The sequence below is a fragment of the Biomphalaria glabrata genome, chromosome 9, assembly GCF_947242115.1.
Source record: "Biomphalaria glabrata chromosome 9, xgBioGlab47.1, whole genome shotgun sequence".
NCBI classification, from domain to species: Eukaryota; Metazoa; Mollusca; class Gastropoda; family Planorbidae; genus Biomphalaria; species Biomphalaria glabrata.
In genome coordinates this window covers 41,333,430-41,352,032 of record NC_074719.1, presented here as the reverse complement: position 1 = coordinate 41,352,032, position 18,603 = coordinate 41,333,430, and the positions used below count along the sequence as shown (strand labels likewise).

General features: G+C 33.1%; 1 protein-coding gene and 1 long non-coding RNA gene across 5 annotated transcripts in view; both read right to left on the bottom strand.

Annotated features, from left to right (window-relative positions):
• The window catches only part of LOC106058369 (uncharacterized), a 38,086-nt gene that overhangs the window by 11,191 nt on the left and 8,292 nt on the right, over nt 1-18,603 (bottom strand). For 2 of the 4 annotated variants that reach the window (XM_056042556.1, XM_056042553.1), the window contains exons 4-11: nt 17,091-17,206; nt 15,645-15,836; nt 14,472-14,596; nt 13,212-13,437; nt 3,910-4,078; nt 2,509-2,615; nt 1,768-1,940; nt 711-876 (exon numbers count right to left, since the gene is read on the bottom strand). In XM_056042556.1, coding sequence (XP_055898531.1) covers nt 711-876; nt 1,768-1,940; nt 2,509-2,615; nt 3,910-4,078; nt 13,212-13,437; nt 14,472-14,596; nt 15,645-15,836; nt 17,091-17,206 — 1,274 coding nt within the window. The remainder of the gene's footprint in view (nt 1-710; nt 877-1,767; nt 1,941-2,508; nt 2,616-3,909; nt 4,079-13,211; nt 13,438-14,471; nt 14,597-15,644; nt 15,837-17,090; nt 17,207-18,603) is intronic. The other 2 variants (XM_056042554.1, XM_056042557.1) reach the window with 2 other exon arrangements.
• Nucleotides 4,563-13,204, bottom strand: LOC129928359 (uncharacterized). Its single transcript, XR_008779972.1, has 2 exons — nt 10,353-13,204; nt 4,563-5,055 (listed from the first exon to the last, which is right to left on the bottom strand). It is a non-coding gene; the product is annotated as an uncharacterized LOC129928359 (long non-coding RNA).

Genomic DNA, 18,603 nt, shown 5'->3' with positions numbered 1-18,603 from the left:
TATAGTTTTATTCTTAGCACTCTCACCTATTACTTCTTTTAATTAAATATGAAATATTTTTGAAGCATTTAAATCTAAATATATCTCTTTATTTGATATTAGCATTTCTAGGCTCAATACTTAGACATCAAAACACACAAGTATCAGGTCATGGACTTTCGAATGTTAGCTAGGGCACTGTGCAAATAATAATGGAGGCCCAGATTTTTTAGCTGAGAGTGCCCACACGAAGGTTCTTGCCTTTGTTAACTGAGCAGTGAGCAGTCTGGGGGAGCTCATGCAATATTTAGACAGTGGGAAGCGTGGTCAACAGGCTAAGTACATTCGATCTCGTCTTGGCTACCTATGAAGGGGGCTCAAGATTTGACACAATTGGGCGCCTAAAGGCAGCAAGGAAAACCACTGGTCCACAAATGAGATTGGATCATTATGACACTCTGAGCAGGCTATAAGCATGAAATTAGCACTATATAAAAGATATTTAGCTCCATTAAAAATATTGATTTATGGATTATGATTTGTAAAAGTAATTCTTTGTAGCTTCAATGCAATAATGAAATATATAAGAAGCAGGGTAAGATTTGTACTTGGTTCAACATTAGCACATGCATGGGGTGTCACTGTCAAGCTATAGTCATTGTAGAAGTATAATATTTTTGCTTAAGCAACATATATATAACATATATAATTTTCGTATGCAACCCACTTACGTTTTAGTTTATCCAAACTACTTGCCAGATCTCTTAGTTTCACTTTCTCATCCTGGAGCACATTCAACAGACACTGAAACCAACCTTTGTATTTGTAAAGTTTATCAAGCAACATCTCAGCTCCTTTAAACCTCCCTTTAAACGTTGTCTCCACTCGTATGTCTTCCTAAAATAAGTGGATAATAGTTACAAGTGTTTACGCATGAAATGTTTTATATGTTTGAGATGTTTCAGAAATGAAGATAACTTTACTTCCCAGTGAAAACCTCTCGCAGGAGGACGGGGACAGCAGTGGACAGGTTATGGACTCGAGAGCATTGGAAGGACAGCTGGAAGAATAGGGCTCAGTCAGAGAAGGAAAAGAAATGATGGGTAAACTACATCCTGGAATGGACATGGTTTTGTATTTTCGTGCATATAACCCGCACACACACATATAACCCACACAAATTACAAAATAAGCAGCAAAAAAATTGTACATTTATATACCTCTGATGTGCAAAGAGAGACTTGCAGTAAACTACCAGTACATATAATTGTTGCTAATCGGGCATCTGTCCCTCGAAACAATCATGCTCCAGTTGCTGTTCTAACAAGCGATACATAAATAAAATCCTATGGTCGTATCAAATAAAATCCTATGGTTGTATCTGTGCACAGCAGACTATAGGGTGTAAAGTTCCACCTATATGTCCATGGTTTCCATTATGCTATGTTTATGAGTAGAATAAATTTGTGTATACCCCACGCCTTTGTAAACCCTGCACAGCAGTTATTTGTTTGTAAAAACTTTACAAATCAAGGGTTCTACGCACGAAAATACAGTACACTGAATTAGATGATAGCAATGCAAATAATGACATTGTTACACAGCACAAGCCTATTTCAAATTAATGAGATGAATTACATAACAGACTAACTTTTGGGAGTTTTTCTTTTTTAAAATATAGAAAGGATTTTGGCAATATGAAACATTAGGCAAAATATATATTAATATATATCCTTGAAACTTGCGATGTTTAATTAAGCTACTCCATACTGTATATTTATACTCAACTATTTCTCTCTCAGTCAAGATATGTAAGTTGTATTTGTGAAAGACACTTAAAATGTCCAAAGGCTGTATCAAATCTGTGAAGGCATAAGTGATTTTTCTTTTCAATAAAACACTGTCTGTATCTACTGGGGAAGGTTCTGTCCCTTGGCTACTTGAAACCACATCTATAACTGCTAAATAAGACAATAAAACAAAACATTATAATAATATTAAGGCAATAGTCATGATATTATTTATATTTATTATACTCCAAACCCATAAATACATGTTTTATTATAAATTTAAACTTAGGAATGACTCAATTAGGCTAAAAATTAAATTAGGTCTATATATATAATGTCAAGAATTTAAGCATGGCCCAAAATTATCAACATTTTAAAAGACATTAAAATTTTTTCTTTAAACTGGCACAGTTGTAAAGAAATGATAAATTTTTTTATTAATAAATTTTATGTTTAGGTTATACTTCTTATATTTACTTTTCAGATAAAGAATTTAAAAACATTAAATTTTTTTATGGCAACAACAAAAAATTGAAATTCCCAAAAGAAAATTGAGAAATAAAGAATTCAACTATAAAAACCTAATGAGCTATAAACAAGATGGAGTAGAAAGACAGGATGAGTTTCAATAGAAAAATGCACAATATAGTTTATCTCTTTCAATTATTAACGCACACACAAAATGAACAAAAAATGCAATTGTTACAGCAGAATGATTTTCATATTTAAAAATAATTACCATCTTGTTCACCCCATTGCCAATCTGGTCCTCTGCAGACTATGGCATCTTTGAAAATTCCCCTACTCATGATCTTAACACTTTTACTTCGACAAGGCACCAAAACTCTGCAAACATAATATAAAACTTAAAAAAAAAAAAAACAACAGACAAGTACCGGTATGTGTGATTTTTTTTCAGCCAAATCGTAACTATGTTACAAAAATTTATATTAAAATTTTATCTGACAGAAACTTAAGAAGTATGGTCAAAATCTACCATATATCATATATATCATATATTACATCAATCAAAAAAAGATGAATATATCCATTGTTTAACCATAAATTAATCTATTTGTAGGGACATACATGTTAAAGACATTAGCTCTATCAAGTCCTGGATTTTTCTGGCTCATTCATGGATCCTTACAAAGCTCTTTTAAATTATTATTAGTATTAACATCTTTTATAAAATCTAGACTTATAGAATCCAACTAAATTTCTTTTTCCGTTCTTGCAATCTATAGGGCAGATGATGTTAAGATCATCTGTTTCTATTCCCTAGGGTTAACGAGCAAGGTGTGATGTGGCCACCATGAGGACCAACAGCCTTTACTTTCTCCAACTTAAGTCAGGTACCCATTGAGTTGTGTGGACTCAGGGGCACTTTAAAAAATCTCAAAATTAAAAATCCTACTCTTCAGCAAGATTCAAACCCAGGAACCCAGGTTCAGAAGCCAAGCATTAACCACCACGCCCCATTCAACAAAATAAAGTAATGATACAAAAAAATATAGCTGCCTGGTCGTATGGTCAGCATTTCAAAAGTCATCATGATGGTCCCGAGTTTTAAGCATGCCTATTTCCTTTAGCCATATAGCAGGAGGTATGGACTAAGATGCACTAATCTTTTCTGGTTTGGACTAGAATGTATTAATCTTTTTTAAAGAATGTTAAAAAATCATGGCATTAATTGCTTTTGTAGTCTTTTTTTATTGAGCTTTCTTTGAGAGAAATGAAGGCAGCGTTGCTAGATTTGTGAAAGTACATTTTTAAGACCTTTTTTTAATTAAGGTGTACATTTACTGAATATATTTCTTTACAATATAAATGAATTACTTTTATCAAGGTTTATATAGGGCCTACAATCACAAGTACCAGACAATGTTTTGCTTAAAGAATTAACAGCTTAATTCTAAAAAAAAAAAAGAGATTCACAAGATAAGAAAGATAATTTTATTCATCCAAACAAATGGAAATTCATTTTGACTACAATAGTCCACCTGTACCAAACTATTATAACAAAACTATAACAATAAGTCATGCATTTATCATCTTTTATTTACAACTTTAGTTTTAGTTCTCATAAAAACAATCACACACTCTCGATTTAGGTAACTAGAGACATTTAAAACAATACCTGTTTTCTGATAACTCATAATATCTCCAAAAGGTATGTGTGATATCATGCTGGTCACTGTTGTAGCAAGCTGAACATAAGTCAAAATCAAAACAAGACGTACATTTCCAGCGAATACCTTGAATATAACACCGACAAGAATTGCATAGGACAGTTTTGTGAACCACACCTTTGGAAAAAAATAATTCTGCATCAATTTAAAAAAAATCTGCATCAAACTTTTTCATTCGCATGTGTCTTTATGTAAAAAAAAAATAATATTTGCATGATGTTGCTTTAATGCAGGCTTATTTAATTCAAAATACAATTTAGCAAACACGATTTTGTCAATGTATTTTCGGTACAGCTTATTATCAAAAGGATGGCTACAGACTTTTACAGCATTGCCAAAGTTCAGAAAATGGTATTGAATGAAAGAAGAAAAATATAGGGATACAGATATTTAATTCTAGTAAAAAATAAATAAATTTAAATATATATATATATATATATATATTGTGATGTTGCTAGTTCAGGCTGTCTTGAAGTCAACCAATTACTCTGCAATCGTTTGGGTGTAATTGTCCGGGTGTATTACGTGTAGTTGCACAACAATACAAACAAGAACTGGCACATCAATTGTAACAGGTGAAGAGATGTAGTCAACGATGATGAACAAGTTAATATATATTTATTATGATAAAAGGCCACAGTAGAAGTCTCTGTCACTAAACACGTCGTTACCCTGGAGTGTTCTAACGCTAACTGATTTTCCGGTCTCTAACCCAACATATCCCAAACGTCACTAGTCCCGTTCAATATGCGTCTACTATGGTGCGTCGCTAAATAACTAAAATAACTAACCTATATAAATAAGGTGTCTAACAGATTCCTCCCCCCCTTGAAAAAAAAATATGTCAATATTTTTCCACTACTGTCAAGTCTTACAAGGGCATTTTCAATTTAAGGGGAAGACCACAAACATAAAATCTTGATCTCTTCATCTTGACATCTTCATCTTGACAGTTCCTCATATTCATGTCAATGTTCATAACAGTTCATAACATTCCAGAATCATCTTCATTGGTATACAGTTCATCATAGAGGAAAATGTGGCATCCTATGGGCATGTCCTACACATCTCAAATGTTCTTCACTGGCAGTAATCTGATAAAATACAATATTTCAAAAAACAATTACAGACTTTATTTACACATTCAATACATTTTTTCTTACCACCCTTTTATACGCTTTTGTCCATTTTTCTTTTATACTCACCCTTTTCCATAGAACTAACTTTCGTCAATGATATATGAAATGATTCACACAAAAAAAATATCCATACTTACTTTTAAATGCTTAACATCAACTTTACTTATCTCCCTTTTCATAACATATAAATGGTGTCAATATATTAATATATATTACATAATCAATATAATCATAGTTTATTTACAAAACTGTTTCACTTCAATGTCATTCTAGACAATAAATCAGCTACAATATTCACAGCTCCACTAATAGCTTTCACTTCAAATTTATACTCCTGTAGTGCTAAGAACCATCTATAAACACGACTGTTTTTCATGCTCTTTTGCTGTATATACTGAATAGGTTTATGATCAGTTAATAATATGAATTTCCTTCCTATTAAATAGCTCTCTAGCTTAGTAATTACCCATATTACAGCTAAGGCTTCTCTTTCAATGACACTATATTTTTTCTCTGCCTCTGACAATTTTCTACTTACATATAATATAGGATGTAAGTTATCATAGTTCTGCATTAAACAACCACCAATAGCATTACCAGATGCATCAGTTGTGACATAAAATATTTTGTCTTTATCAGGTAGTCTTAATATTAGTTCATGACTAAAAACATCTTTAATTCTGTCAATAGCTTTCACACATTCCTCATTACAAACTACTTTTTGAGGTTTTCCTTTTTTAAGTAAGTCATTTAGTGGATTCACTATTTCTGCTAAGTTTTTTATAAACTTTCTGTAATAATTTACTATTCCCAATATACTTTTAATTTGTCTTTTTGTTGTAGGTATTTCAATATTAAGTACTTTCTTTATGTTATCTTCAATAGGGCTAATCATGTTGTTATTTATTTTATGTCCTAAGAAAATTATTTCCTCCAATCCTATTTCTACTTTTTCTGCTTGAATTGTAAGTCCACTTTCTTTTATTATTTTGAATACTTCTTTTACATCTACCAAATGTTCCTCCCAACTATTATTAAAAATACATATGTCATCTAAATAGCAAATAACATTTTCTTTGTTTCCAATTATCATGTTCATCATTCTATTAAATGTGGCAGGTGCATTTACTAATCCAAAACTCATATAATTCCATTGAAAAATACCATATGGTGTTACAAATGCTGTGTAAGGTTTTGCATTTTCTGTTAAAGGTATTTGCCAATAACCTTTAGTTAAATCTAATTTAGTAAAAAATTTTGCTCCATTTAATTTATGTAAAATATCCTCTATATTTGGCATTGGATATGGGTCAAATTCTGTGATGTTGTTAAGTTTCCTATAATCCATACATAACCTTATATCTCCATTCTTCTTTTTGGCTATCACAATTGGTGAAGCATAAGGAGATGTTGATGGTTCAATTATACCTGATTCTAGTAAATTGTCTATTTCTTTCTTTACTTTGTCTTGTAAATGTAGCGGTATTCTATATGGCTTAAGCTTGATAGGTTTTGTGTCTGTTACTTTAATGTCATGTTTAATAATATTAGTTTTTCCTGGTATGCTGGAAAAAATTTCTTTGTATTCCTGTATTATTTTAGTTATATCTTTTGACTTTTCCTTAGTTAAATTATTAAGATTAATCTTTTGCCAAGTTTGATTCTCTTTTGTTTCTATTACAGGTATTTCCTTAATATCATTTTCATTATGATTTTCATTTGTTATTATCATCAAGCATTCTTCTCTTTCTGAAAATTTATTTTCTATTTCCTCCTGAATGTTTTGTATCAACTCATCTTCTCTATCATGATACAGTTTCAAATTATTTATGTGATATGTTTTAATTTTCCCATTTATTTCAATTTGATAATTCACATCATTAATTTGTTTTATCACCTTAAATGGACCTTTCCATTGTTTACCAATTTTATTTTTCAGGTCATTTATTAATATTAATACGTTGTTTCCTACTTCTAGTGTTTTCAATTGTCTTTTCTTATTTAGATTCTCATGAGCACTTTGTTTATATTTCTTATTGTTGTTATATGCTTGAGTCCATATTTCTTTCAATTCTGTTGTGATTGTTGTTTCACTGTCATTATTTAATTTATTCTCATTGTCTATTAGATTTTCTTTAAAAACATCTAATTCATCTCTGGGTTTTCTTCCATGTATTATTTCATATGGTGAAAATTGTGTTGCTTCATGGATGTTGTTTCTATGAGCAAATAGTACATAGTTAATGTAATGATCCCACTTGTTCTGATTATTCTGAATTATCTTTGTTAGTGATCTTTTTAATGATCCACCATATCGTTCACATAAACCGTTACTCTCCGGGTGGTAAACCGAAGAGTATATGTGCTGTATATTGTATTGTTTAGTCCATTTCTTAAATTGTTCTGACTTAAACTGAGATCCCTGATCACTCAATATAATTTTAGGTATACCATGTCTTGTAATTACTTTTTGAGTTATGGCATTAATGATATTTTCTGCACTTGTATTTGATAATGGGATTGCCTCTGGGTATCTACTAAACATGTCTATTACTGTTAGAATGTATTTGTTATTATTTTCAGTTTGAATTAAAGGACCTATTAAATCAATAGATACTTTCTGAAATGGTGCCGTAGGTTCATCCATTTCTTGAATAGGTGCTTTATTCACTAGGCTTTTGTTAGATCTCTTTTGACATATGTCACATGAGTTTATGTATTTGTTGATTGTTGCTTTCATTTTGGGCCAAAATACTTGTTTTGACAAGTTCCTATAACATTTCTTTACTCCCCTATGTGCTGCTAAATTATTATCATGTGTCATGATTAAAACATCTTTCCAATATTTCTGTGGTAAGACAAGTTGTTTTATTTTCTTGTTATCATTACTTGTTTGTCTAAACAATATTTTATTCTCTATACAAAATTTCTCCATTGGATTATTATTGTTTTTATCTGATATTCTTGAATAAATTTTCCCAATAATATTGTCATTCATTTGTTCTAATGCAAATGTGGGTGTTGTTTCTTTTTCACTTTGAGATATTTGTGTTTCCAGACTATTTTGTGTTTCATTTTCTATCTCACTTTCCTTAACATCTGTATTTTCTATTTGTATTACATTACTGGTTTCTTTTTCTTCATCCTTACTTATTACATTTATTGTATTTTCCTGTTTCTCATCTTGTTTATCCATTGATCTTGTTATTACCATACTTGTTATATTTTGTGTTTCTATGTTTCCATGATTTTGTCTTATGTTTTTGTATTTGTTTTGCCAGTCTTCTAATTCTTTTCTTGAACATTCTTTAACTCCTTTTATGTTTCCTACTAACATATCATATCTCATTTCTGGTATTGCAATGCCATCACAATAACCAGTGAAAAATGGAGTTTCAATGTACACCCTTATAGCTTTAAATTCCCTTACAGTGCCATCTGCTAATTCTACTTTCTTAGTAAACCCTTTATACCAATGAGGTTTGACAAATTTAGTTTTTACTGCCAAAGTGTTACAACCTGAATCCCTGATTAATTCCACCGGAATTCTATCTACAAACCCTGGGTACACTGCAAAATTGTTCCTATTTCCTTCCATGAAATATATCCTATCTGTACCTTTATTTTTGTATTCCCTACTGTAACTCCTATTTCTATAATTTCCCCTGTCATTCCTATCTCTACTCCTATATCTACTGTTATTTTGTTCATTGTATCTATTTCTACTTCCAGATCTACTATTCCCTCTTCTACAGTTAGCTGCTATATGACCTTTTCCTTGACATTTAAAACAGGTTATTTCACTATATTTTCTATTTCCACTATTTGATCTGTTTCTATTTCTACTTCTATCAACATTTTCTTTGGTGTATCCTATTAAATCTACTTTGCTCTTATCTCTATCAGAAAATGGTTTATTTGGATATGCATTTTTGTATACTCTCATTATCTCTGTTATTTCATCTATAGTTTTTGGGTTTCTTTCTCTAATAAAAGATTGTAATTGAGGATCACATTTATTTACAAAGTTGTCCACTAGAATAAAATTTTTTAATCCTTCATAAGAGTTTGTTACTTTTTCTAATTTTACCCACTTATTGAAAAAATCCTTTTCCATATTAATGGTAGTTTGGGGTTCTATTCCTAATGATGGTATATTGTCAAAGTATTTCTTTCTAAAAGTTGTAGCATTATGACCATAGGCATTTAATAATTCTCTTTTTAAAACCTGATAGCTATCATCAATATGATGGTCATGATTTTGGCATATTGTTAGAGCTTGACCATGAACAAAGTCTATCAGTATTTCAGACCACTCTTCTTCAGGCATATTAAATGTAGACATTTTTGCCTCATATCTTTTCAGGAAATCACCAATGTCATCCTTCTGTTCATCAAAACTTTGTATTTTTCTCTTTAGCCATGTTTGTGAATTAGGGTTGTCTCTTTGAGTGGTATAATTATTTGAGTTATTTGTGTTATTTCCTTGTTCAGTTTGGGCTCTGGCTTGTGCTGCATCCAATCTCATCTTCTCCATTTTAGCTTCATGTTCTCGGTCCTCTTTTTGCTTCTCATATTCTTCCTTTCTGATCCTATCTTGTCTCTCTATCTCTTGTCTTTGACGTTCTTCTTGTCTTTCTATCTCTTGTCTTTGACGTTCCGTTTCCTCCTTCACAACTTGCTGTACATAAGCTGCTAAGTCCTTTCCTTTTAACTCCATGGCCTTTCCATCCTGCATAGCTGTTTCCTTAACCTCCTTAAGGTCCACATATGATGATGTAGCCATTGTGTTTTATATTTTATATATATTTTTACTTAGCCTATATTAGTTATGGCTATACTTTAAACTTATTTTATATTTAAGTTTTTCCACACTTTTATACAAATTTTTAAATGTTATGTCTCTATCTATAGATTTATTAAATGTATAAATCTAGTCTGAGTTATTATGGTTATATTCAAATCTGTATATTGGATCTAGTATCACACAAATTTAAATCCAGTATATTATAGTATGTATAATATTACCATTTAGATCTAGTTATCAAGAGCACTATGACTATTAGATCTAGTATGACCAACTATGATCAATTTTAAAATCTGGTATGACTGAAATGTCTAGAGTAAATTCAAAGACTGTCTAGAGTCTAGATCTAGAGTAGATTATGGTTCTATTTAACCGTATAAAACAAATATGTTTATACAATGTCAAATATATCTTCAACAAGATATATATATCTAGAATGTACTACCTTCATTCATCTTCAACTTAATAATATTTCAAAGTAGAGTCTAGATAATTAAATTGTACCAAAGAGATGTACAACAATTTGCAGATCTAGATTTAGCCAGACGATAGTGTTTGACTACATAGCCAGTTTCGGCATTATTCTCATGGCAAAATCATATTTGATTTTAACCGCTCAAACTAAAATTATTTTAGTCTGATTCACAGTAAAAGAATCCTACCCGCACTTTCTATCATTAAGTGAAAAAAATTACAGATCTAATTAAATTAATAAAAATAAATAATTTAAAATAATATAAACAAATGAAATAATTAAAATGAGACTATCACTATGGGTTGGGATGTGACAATATGGCACACAATGATAACGTCACGAAGTAACCAGGCAACAACGGATATGACGTTTACACAAACAAAACAAATTACAACCCTAAACGTATAATATAGCTTTTCATCTAAATTACGTCTTCTACCCCGACGGGTTTTAAGGCGCACCACCTGATTTTACTCAGGCTAACGTACCAAATTTAGACAAAATCTATTTCTAAGGGCAATCTAAACATATACTAATAAGAAAAATGGCACTTAGCTTTTGATAAGAAAGATCCCTTTGTTCGGACTCCCGAATATGCTAGATCACAACAAATTCCACTGCCTCTCTTCCAGTTCTGACTCTGTTCTCCGGTGCTACCAGTATCCCACGTAATGCCACAGATGTCCTGATATGCCACAGCAAAATGTTCCAGTTTCTTCGACGACTGTTGATGAGCGTATGTGTAGTTCCGACGACCTTGTGTACACAGTTACTGACGAATAGGTTAACGGTTCTTCTGGCGATGACTTGACTTGTGTAGACGACTACTGACAAATAACAGTCTCTTGACGGCAACTTGATCTGGACGACTGACGAATAACGAATTTCTTGACGATGACTTGATCTGGGCTGACGAATAACGGCTTTCTTGACGATGACTTGATCTGGGCTGACGAATAACGACTTTCTCGACGATGACTTGATCTGGGCTGACGAATAACGGTTCTCTAAAATAGTTCACTGCTTCTGCTGCTACTCTGGTAGTACGACGAAGTTTGCTGTTGTACTCTGCTTCATTAGACCAAACTGTCCAATGTAGACTAGGTGAAACCAAGGTCACCTCCAACGACGTTCCGTTACACGATTAACGGTTTTCAACGAAATTAAGTGGATGTAGCTGTTTCCACAACTTCACTGCTAACAAGTCTAGGTATGGTCTAGACCGACGAATACTAGATATATCAATGTTCAGTAATGATAAAGATTACTTCACTAACCTTCCAAAGGTTAAACACAGTGACCGTTATAAACGTGGCAAGCAACCGGTTCAATGAGCAAACTGCTCCACAAGAATCTCTCCAAGGGTAAGACGACAGAGCGATTTCGATTTAGTTAGCTACCAAACTTGTAGTACTCACAATACTTCTGACAGCGGGCAAACTGTCCTTCTCGAAACTGACGAGGTAAAACTTGATACTCAATGTGGCTCCTATGACGAAGAAAAAATATGTCCAACAGGTTCACTAACGATCTCTCACCCGTTATGAATGAACGGTTTCTCTGGTTGTAGGTCGGTTCAGCATATGAAGATCAGGCGTTGCGATGATTACGGTCCTGACGAAGGTCACCCTGAGTTAACGGCTCGTTGAACGTGCGATCAAACAGACGACGACTGTATGTAGATCTAGAACAAAGTCACCCTGCGATACTGCTGTGTTCAGCCGTACTCCGATGAAATCTTATATCTTCGAGTGCACGACCCTCACCTGAGTAAACGTTCTGCTTCGAGGTCCGGTACGATGTTCGGCTTCGAGGTTCGGCTTCGAGGTTCGGGGTCGCCACTGTGATGTTGCTAGTTCAGGCTGTCTTGAAGTCAACCAATTACTCTGCAATCGTTTGGGTGTAATTGTCCGGGTGTATTACGTGTAGTTGCACAACAATACAAACAAGAACTGGCACATCAATTGTAACAGGTGAAGAGATGTAGTCAACGATGATGAACAAGTTAATATATATTTATTATGATAAAAGGCCACAGTAGAAGTCTCTGTCACTAAACACGTCGTTACCCTGGAGTGTTCTAACGCTAACTGATTTTCCGGTCTCTAACCCAACATATCCCAAACGTCACTAGTCCCGTTCAATATGCGTCTACTATGGTGCGTCGCTAAATAACTAAAATAACTAACCTATATAAATAAGGTGTCTAACAATATATATATATATATATACTAGCTGGATATGACCCACAGCATGCAGGCCGACTGGACTGAATTTAGGTCTATTTCAAACATGGAGAATGTTCCCCTCACTTTAAACAAATTTTACTACAATAATAAAAGTAGAAAGTGAAAATGGGTTTACAAGTTCAGCTGACTAATTCATATAAAATTTTGTGAAAACCGGTTCCCGATTTGTTTAATTTTGTTCTTTAATAGGGATTTAATAGGCTACTTATTTTTTCTATTTTTTAGGACCCTTCGGTTGTAAGAGGGACATTAAATATTATGTTCTCTGCCATGATCTATGGAAAATTTATGCCAAGTGTTATCAAAATTGGTCAAACGGTTTTGATTTTTTTTTAGGACTTACTTACATACAAACGGCTTACTTTGTGCTTTATATTATAAATGTCAATTTTCTCAAATTTCCTAAACTAGTGTATGGGAAGATAGCCTAGTGTTAGATTGGAAAGAAAAATAAACCTTTAATAACAATTGAACAAAAAACTAGTTGCATAAAAACATATGGTTCCTTCAAAAAGGTTATTTACTAAACTACAATAACTGAAACACACAATGAAAACAGAATTAAATATGAGTTACTTACCACTTGGTGCAGTGTCCAGAATGCGAAGATCAAAGTTGTTGCAATAGCCTATCCTGTACCTGAACTTTGAACCATTATCCCAAAGAACATTTGCGAAATTGGAAGGATCAATGTCAAAAACAGTACCCACATAGCCTTCACCACCATCTTGGTCATCCCAGTCCCAATTAGGCCCGCGCACAACTCTGATTCCAGGCCTAATGGTATATTCGACCATAGTAGTCCGCTTTGAAATGAAAAAATAGTAACAGTGGGCCTTAACAGTTGTAGACATCTATATGTCTTATGCCATTATATAAGCTAATTGTTATGCCTGATGGAACAGATTATCGTTTTTAATTAATAGTATGTATTATTATGTATTAATTATTGACACATTTTTTTTTCTAGCATTTTGTATTATTATGGAAGTGATTTTGTCCATATGTCAGTGTTGACACCTCATTCACACCAAAACAAAAATTATGTTTGCACTGCAGCCTGCTACAGTGAGATCTGGGGCAGCACTCTGGGGACAAGCATTGTACTAGAAACTCAACTGCTCTGACATTAGATAGGCTACACTCCAGCAAAACCATTATGAAAGATCTTTCTTATAGAATTAAACCCACTTCCACAAAGATATTTGGTTCCATTGGATTTAAATTTTATGAGGCCTATTTTCTGTGGCATCCAACCATACTTTTGCACCCCAGGATAAATAAGTAGTGTCTCTAATTTTAATGAACATTAATGGATGGATTAAAAAAAAGCTAGTATTCCTATTTCTATTCTATTTTCAGTATTTGTGTGTGTCTGTGTGCATCCTGCACTTTGAACTAAACTATCAAGAGATTAGAGAACTAGATATCCTGAGTGGGAAATATATATCTAGGGTGGGATATGGTCTGCTGACCATAACTTGGGCATCACTATTTTAAACATATTTTGGGTGCTAAATGGTCTGCTGACAATAACATGGACATTACTATTTTAAAAATATCTTGGGTGGGATATGACGTGCAGAAAATAGCTTGGACATCATTATTTTCTAATAAAAAAATAATACAAGAATAGATTTACAAAAAAACCTGTAATGTAAAATAATTATACACTTTGATGTGTTAAAATGAAGGCATTTTATCAAAGTACATATCTTGTTTAAATAGTCCATAAACTGCTTACATATTCCTGAAGTATATTCATAACAGCACACACATCAAATGATATATTTGGCTCTATCAAGTGTAAATGTTGTTAAATAGTCCATAAACTGCTTACATATTCCTGAAGTATATTCATAACAGCACACACATCAAATGATATATTTGGCTCTATCAAGTGTAAATGTTGATCAATGTAGCCTGTAGGTAGCATTGGTCCTTCTGATGTCACTGTATCTTTACCTTAAAAGTAAATCAGAAATACATACATCTAGTAAGTGTTGTGTAAAAGTAAATGTACAAAAAGTGATGTTACAATGGAATTAGTTTGTGAATCTGACTTAGTATTTTTGAAGTGAAACCTGAGGACCCAAATGTTCAAAGTCTGCTGAAGAGCTTTGTTTAAAAGGAAGAAATCACATGGTTCCTCTTATTGAATTAAATGAATTTAATCCTCAAGTAGAAATCATAAAAAAAAGTTTTAACACACATATCAAGCAGATATAAACTTTAAGACTAAAATTCATTCATAAATTCTCAAAATTAGACAGAACATGAAGCTTGATATTTATGGACTGAGTAGACTGATTTTCTAGAATTTGAGATAAGCTCATTGTTAAAGAGTGAGAGTGGGTTTATATGGTGACTGTGGAAAGAGATTAGCGATTGATTATGAGTGATGCAACAAGGGGGTGTCATAGTCATCATTTGGTCTTAGTTAGGGGAGACGACTCGTGAATGTGAGACTGAAAGGTTGTGTTATTGTAGTGAGTTAGATTTTATTAAAGAATATTATACCTTTAAATCTATTACATTTATATCATTTATTCACAAGCTGATTTTGTCTATATTATAAATAAAGTTATATTTAGTTTTGTTCAAAAGCAAGTTATTCATGTTTTTCAAGTTTATTAGTTAAGATATATTACACTTACAATGGTTTAGTTGTCTACCAGCAGTTTCGTGCTTTAAGTCAACAACTGGTAACAACACTCCATAACATATATAACTTAGGTTCGCTAATTTTGTAGTACCAGAGACCCATTATTTAAGACAACATTTCTGTGTAGAAAGTCAGATGCTTTGCAATGTGTAAATTAAGTTTCATATTACACTTCTCTTCAGATCTTGACATGTGACTGTGTATTGTACAATTTTATAAGTAGCATTGAATTCTACTAATATAGAAAGCACAAAGAAAGAGCAAATTCAAAGACTGACAAACAATATTATGTATCGACAATTGCGCAAAATGATAAATGCATACCTAGTTAAACCAAATATTCTTTACCTAAAAGTGGTAAGTGACCTTCATAATACTGCCCACCATCAGCAGCTAGCCTACAGGTTAAGTCTACTATACCCTGATGACCGACTCTGTAGTTAAAACATGTTTTGTTGGCCCACATCACTTGAACCTTTGACCTATATGTAACGCCCCAATCCTCAATATCTACAACTAATCCAATGGCACCATCTCCATCTGATGACAAATAAAACATACAAGATTTTCATAAATGCTTCAAAATAATTTGTGTCTATAAGCATTGAGAGACATAACATATAATAGATGATTGTTCTTTATATTATCAAGTGCACAGACAAAAATCTTTTTGCAAAGTTGTTCACTTTGTACTACAGCACATTGTTTTTTTTTAAAGTAAAGGTGCAGGAAGTATGGTGGCTGAGAGGTAGAGTGCTTAGCTTCCGAACTGAGAGTTCCATTCTCAGTGAAGGTTGAGATTTTCAATTTTGGGATTTTAAGGATGACCTAGAGATCTTCCATATCTTATGGGAACCTGATATTGATTTGGAAAAGTAAATGGCATTTAAATTGGTCTATGTGCTGGCCACCTGACACGCTTGTTAACCATAGAAACAGATGGTCATTACATCATCTCTCCTATAGATCAGAGGTTCTCAAGCTTTTTTTGACCCAGGGACCCCTTAATATATCAGTATATATATCAAAATTTGCCCACGGTCCCCTAAGTGAAAAAGCTTTTAGCAAATGAGGTATTTTAAATGTATACAATTTTCATCTTTCTGCTGACCCCTGGGGGTCTGTGGATCATAGTTTAAGAAACATTGTTATTGATAACAAATTAAAGGAGTACTTTTTAACTTTAAGTAAAGGGTTAGAAAACATCTCACATTATATTTTAAGAGCATTTAAAAGGAAATAGAAAAAGGAATTGTATTTTAATGTTACAATGATGAGACTATAGATCTATATATACATTTTACAGTCATGTTTAACAGTTAGAAAAACACTATTATAAGATCTAGACTATATATAGTAGGCCTAATCAATAGATCTATATACATAACATAATATAGGGCCTACATCTATAAAATAGGCCTACGTAGGCCTACAACCCTTTAAATAGTCCAGGAAGTTAACAACCTAGTGCCATTTCTATTTTTGAAATATGAGAGACATCTTGAGCTAGTCCATGCTTGAACCTAGTATTGTCTAGATATCTATAATATATGATCTGTTTGGTTAAGCCAACGATTCATTTTCCATCAATATTCAAATTCATAATGAAGAAAAAAAATTAAACATGAAGAATTGGGAAGGTAAAGCATAAATTATGATAAATTGAAGCCAGATCATACTCACAACTCTGTGAAGTCTGTGGATATACTATGATATAGGCCTATATATCCCTGGATGAGCCTTAAATACAATCATAAACCTAAAATCTAATGGTATGCTGTAAAACTATCTTACCATCTTCATTATTCCAAATCCAATTTACACCCTTGGATACAACAGCTCCAGTAAATATACCTTGAGATTGTTGTTTTTCATTTTGACTACATCCTCTCGCTGCCAAAAGTGTAGGCCTATTGTATGTAGGGGGGAAAATAACAAATTAAAAAGAGTTGTCAACTTGGGACCGAAATTATATTAGTAAGCCTATGTAAGATCATACTGCCAGACAGTTTTGTTATTGTAAAGTGATATTAATGTTCCCCTATCAGTCGTGTGATCTATAGTGCTGATCAAAAGAAGGTCATTTGTTTTCTATAGCCAACTGTTCAGCAGGGTGTCATGTAGGGAGCACAAAGACCAACTGCCTTTACAAACAAACTTCCCTAAACTAATGCCGTTACAGTTGGGCGGACTTAATGTGCGTCCTAAAAATCACGAAATTCAACATTCCAGTCTTCACCGAGATTCTAACACGAGAGCCCGCGGCCTTAGGCATAGGCAAGTTAGGCAGCCGCTTGGTGAGGACCTCCGATTGGTGGGGATCTTGCTCAGGACTACAAACATTGCAAAACTTGTATCAAACCTCAAATATAGTAGAGCACCAGTGCTCTACGTCTACTTGCCTGGCTCTAACAATCAACCATTAATCAAGGTTTATTCACAAGTTTTCAATCCAGTGGCGTCATTAGGCTGGGTGTCACCCGGTGTCGTCCACTCAGGGTGTCAACCCCCGCTCCACCCCCCCCCCAAAAAAAAAAAAAAAAAACACACACTGTTCCTTTTTCGAACGTGTTAGGCTTTTGGTAAAGAAAAAGTTTAATTAGCCACCACTTTAAATGTAGGCCTACTCTTTTGTATCTTCGACCTTCTAGTAATCTTTCCCGTAACAAACAAAAAAAAAAAAGTAAAGATAGGTAAAATAGAAGACATCTGGAAATAGATCTTGAGCTGCACCTCTAAAGGCTATAATTTTAGAATGAAAAAAAAAATTCCATTGCACCAAAATTTTAGGCAAAAAAAAAAAAATGAACACATAGATTAAGTGAATGTTATACATCTCTTTTGGAGGAGCGGTGGTTGAGAGGTAAAGGGCTTGGCTTCCGAACCCTGGATGGCAGGTTCAAATCCTGGTGAAGACTGTGATTTTTAATTTCGGTATCTTTGGGCGCCTCTGAGTCCACCCAGCTCTAATGGGTGCCTGACATTAGTTGGGGAAAAGTAAAGGCTGTTGGTCGTTGTGCTGGTCACGTGACACCCTTTTTAATCGTAGGCCACAGAAACAGATGACCTTTATATCATCTGCACTATAGACCACAAGGTATGAATGGGGAACTTTTATACATATGTATTAGATAGCTATTTTGTTGGTTCATAAAATTTCCTGTACTTCTTTATGACTCCATACACCGAAGCTGCATTTTTTATATTCCTGAGATCGACATATCAGAAATTCAAGCTCACTCCTTTCTAGATATTTAAAGCTTTTAAGTAGATCTCACCAGCTTTGTTCTCCATTAAAATTGTCGTT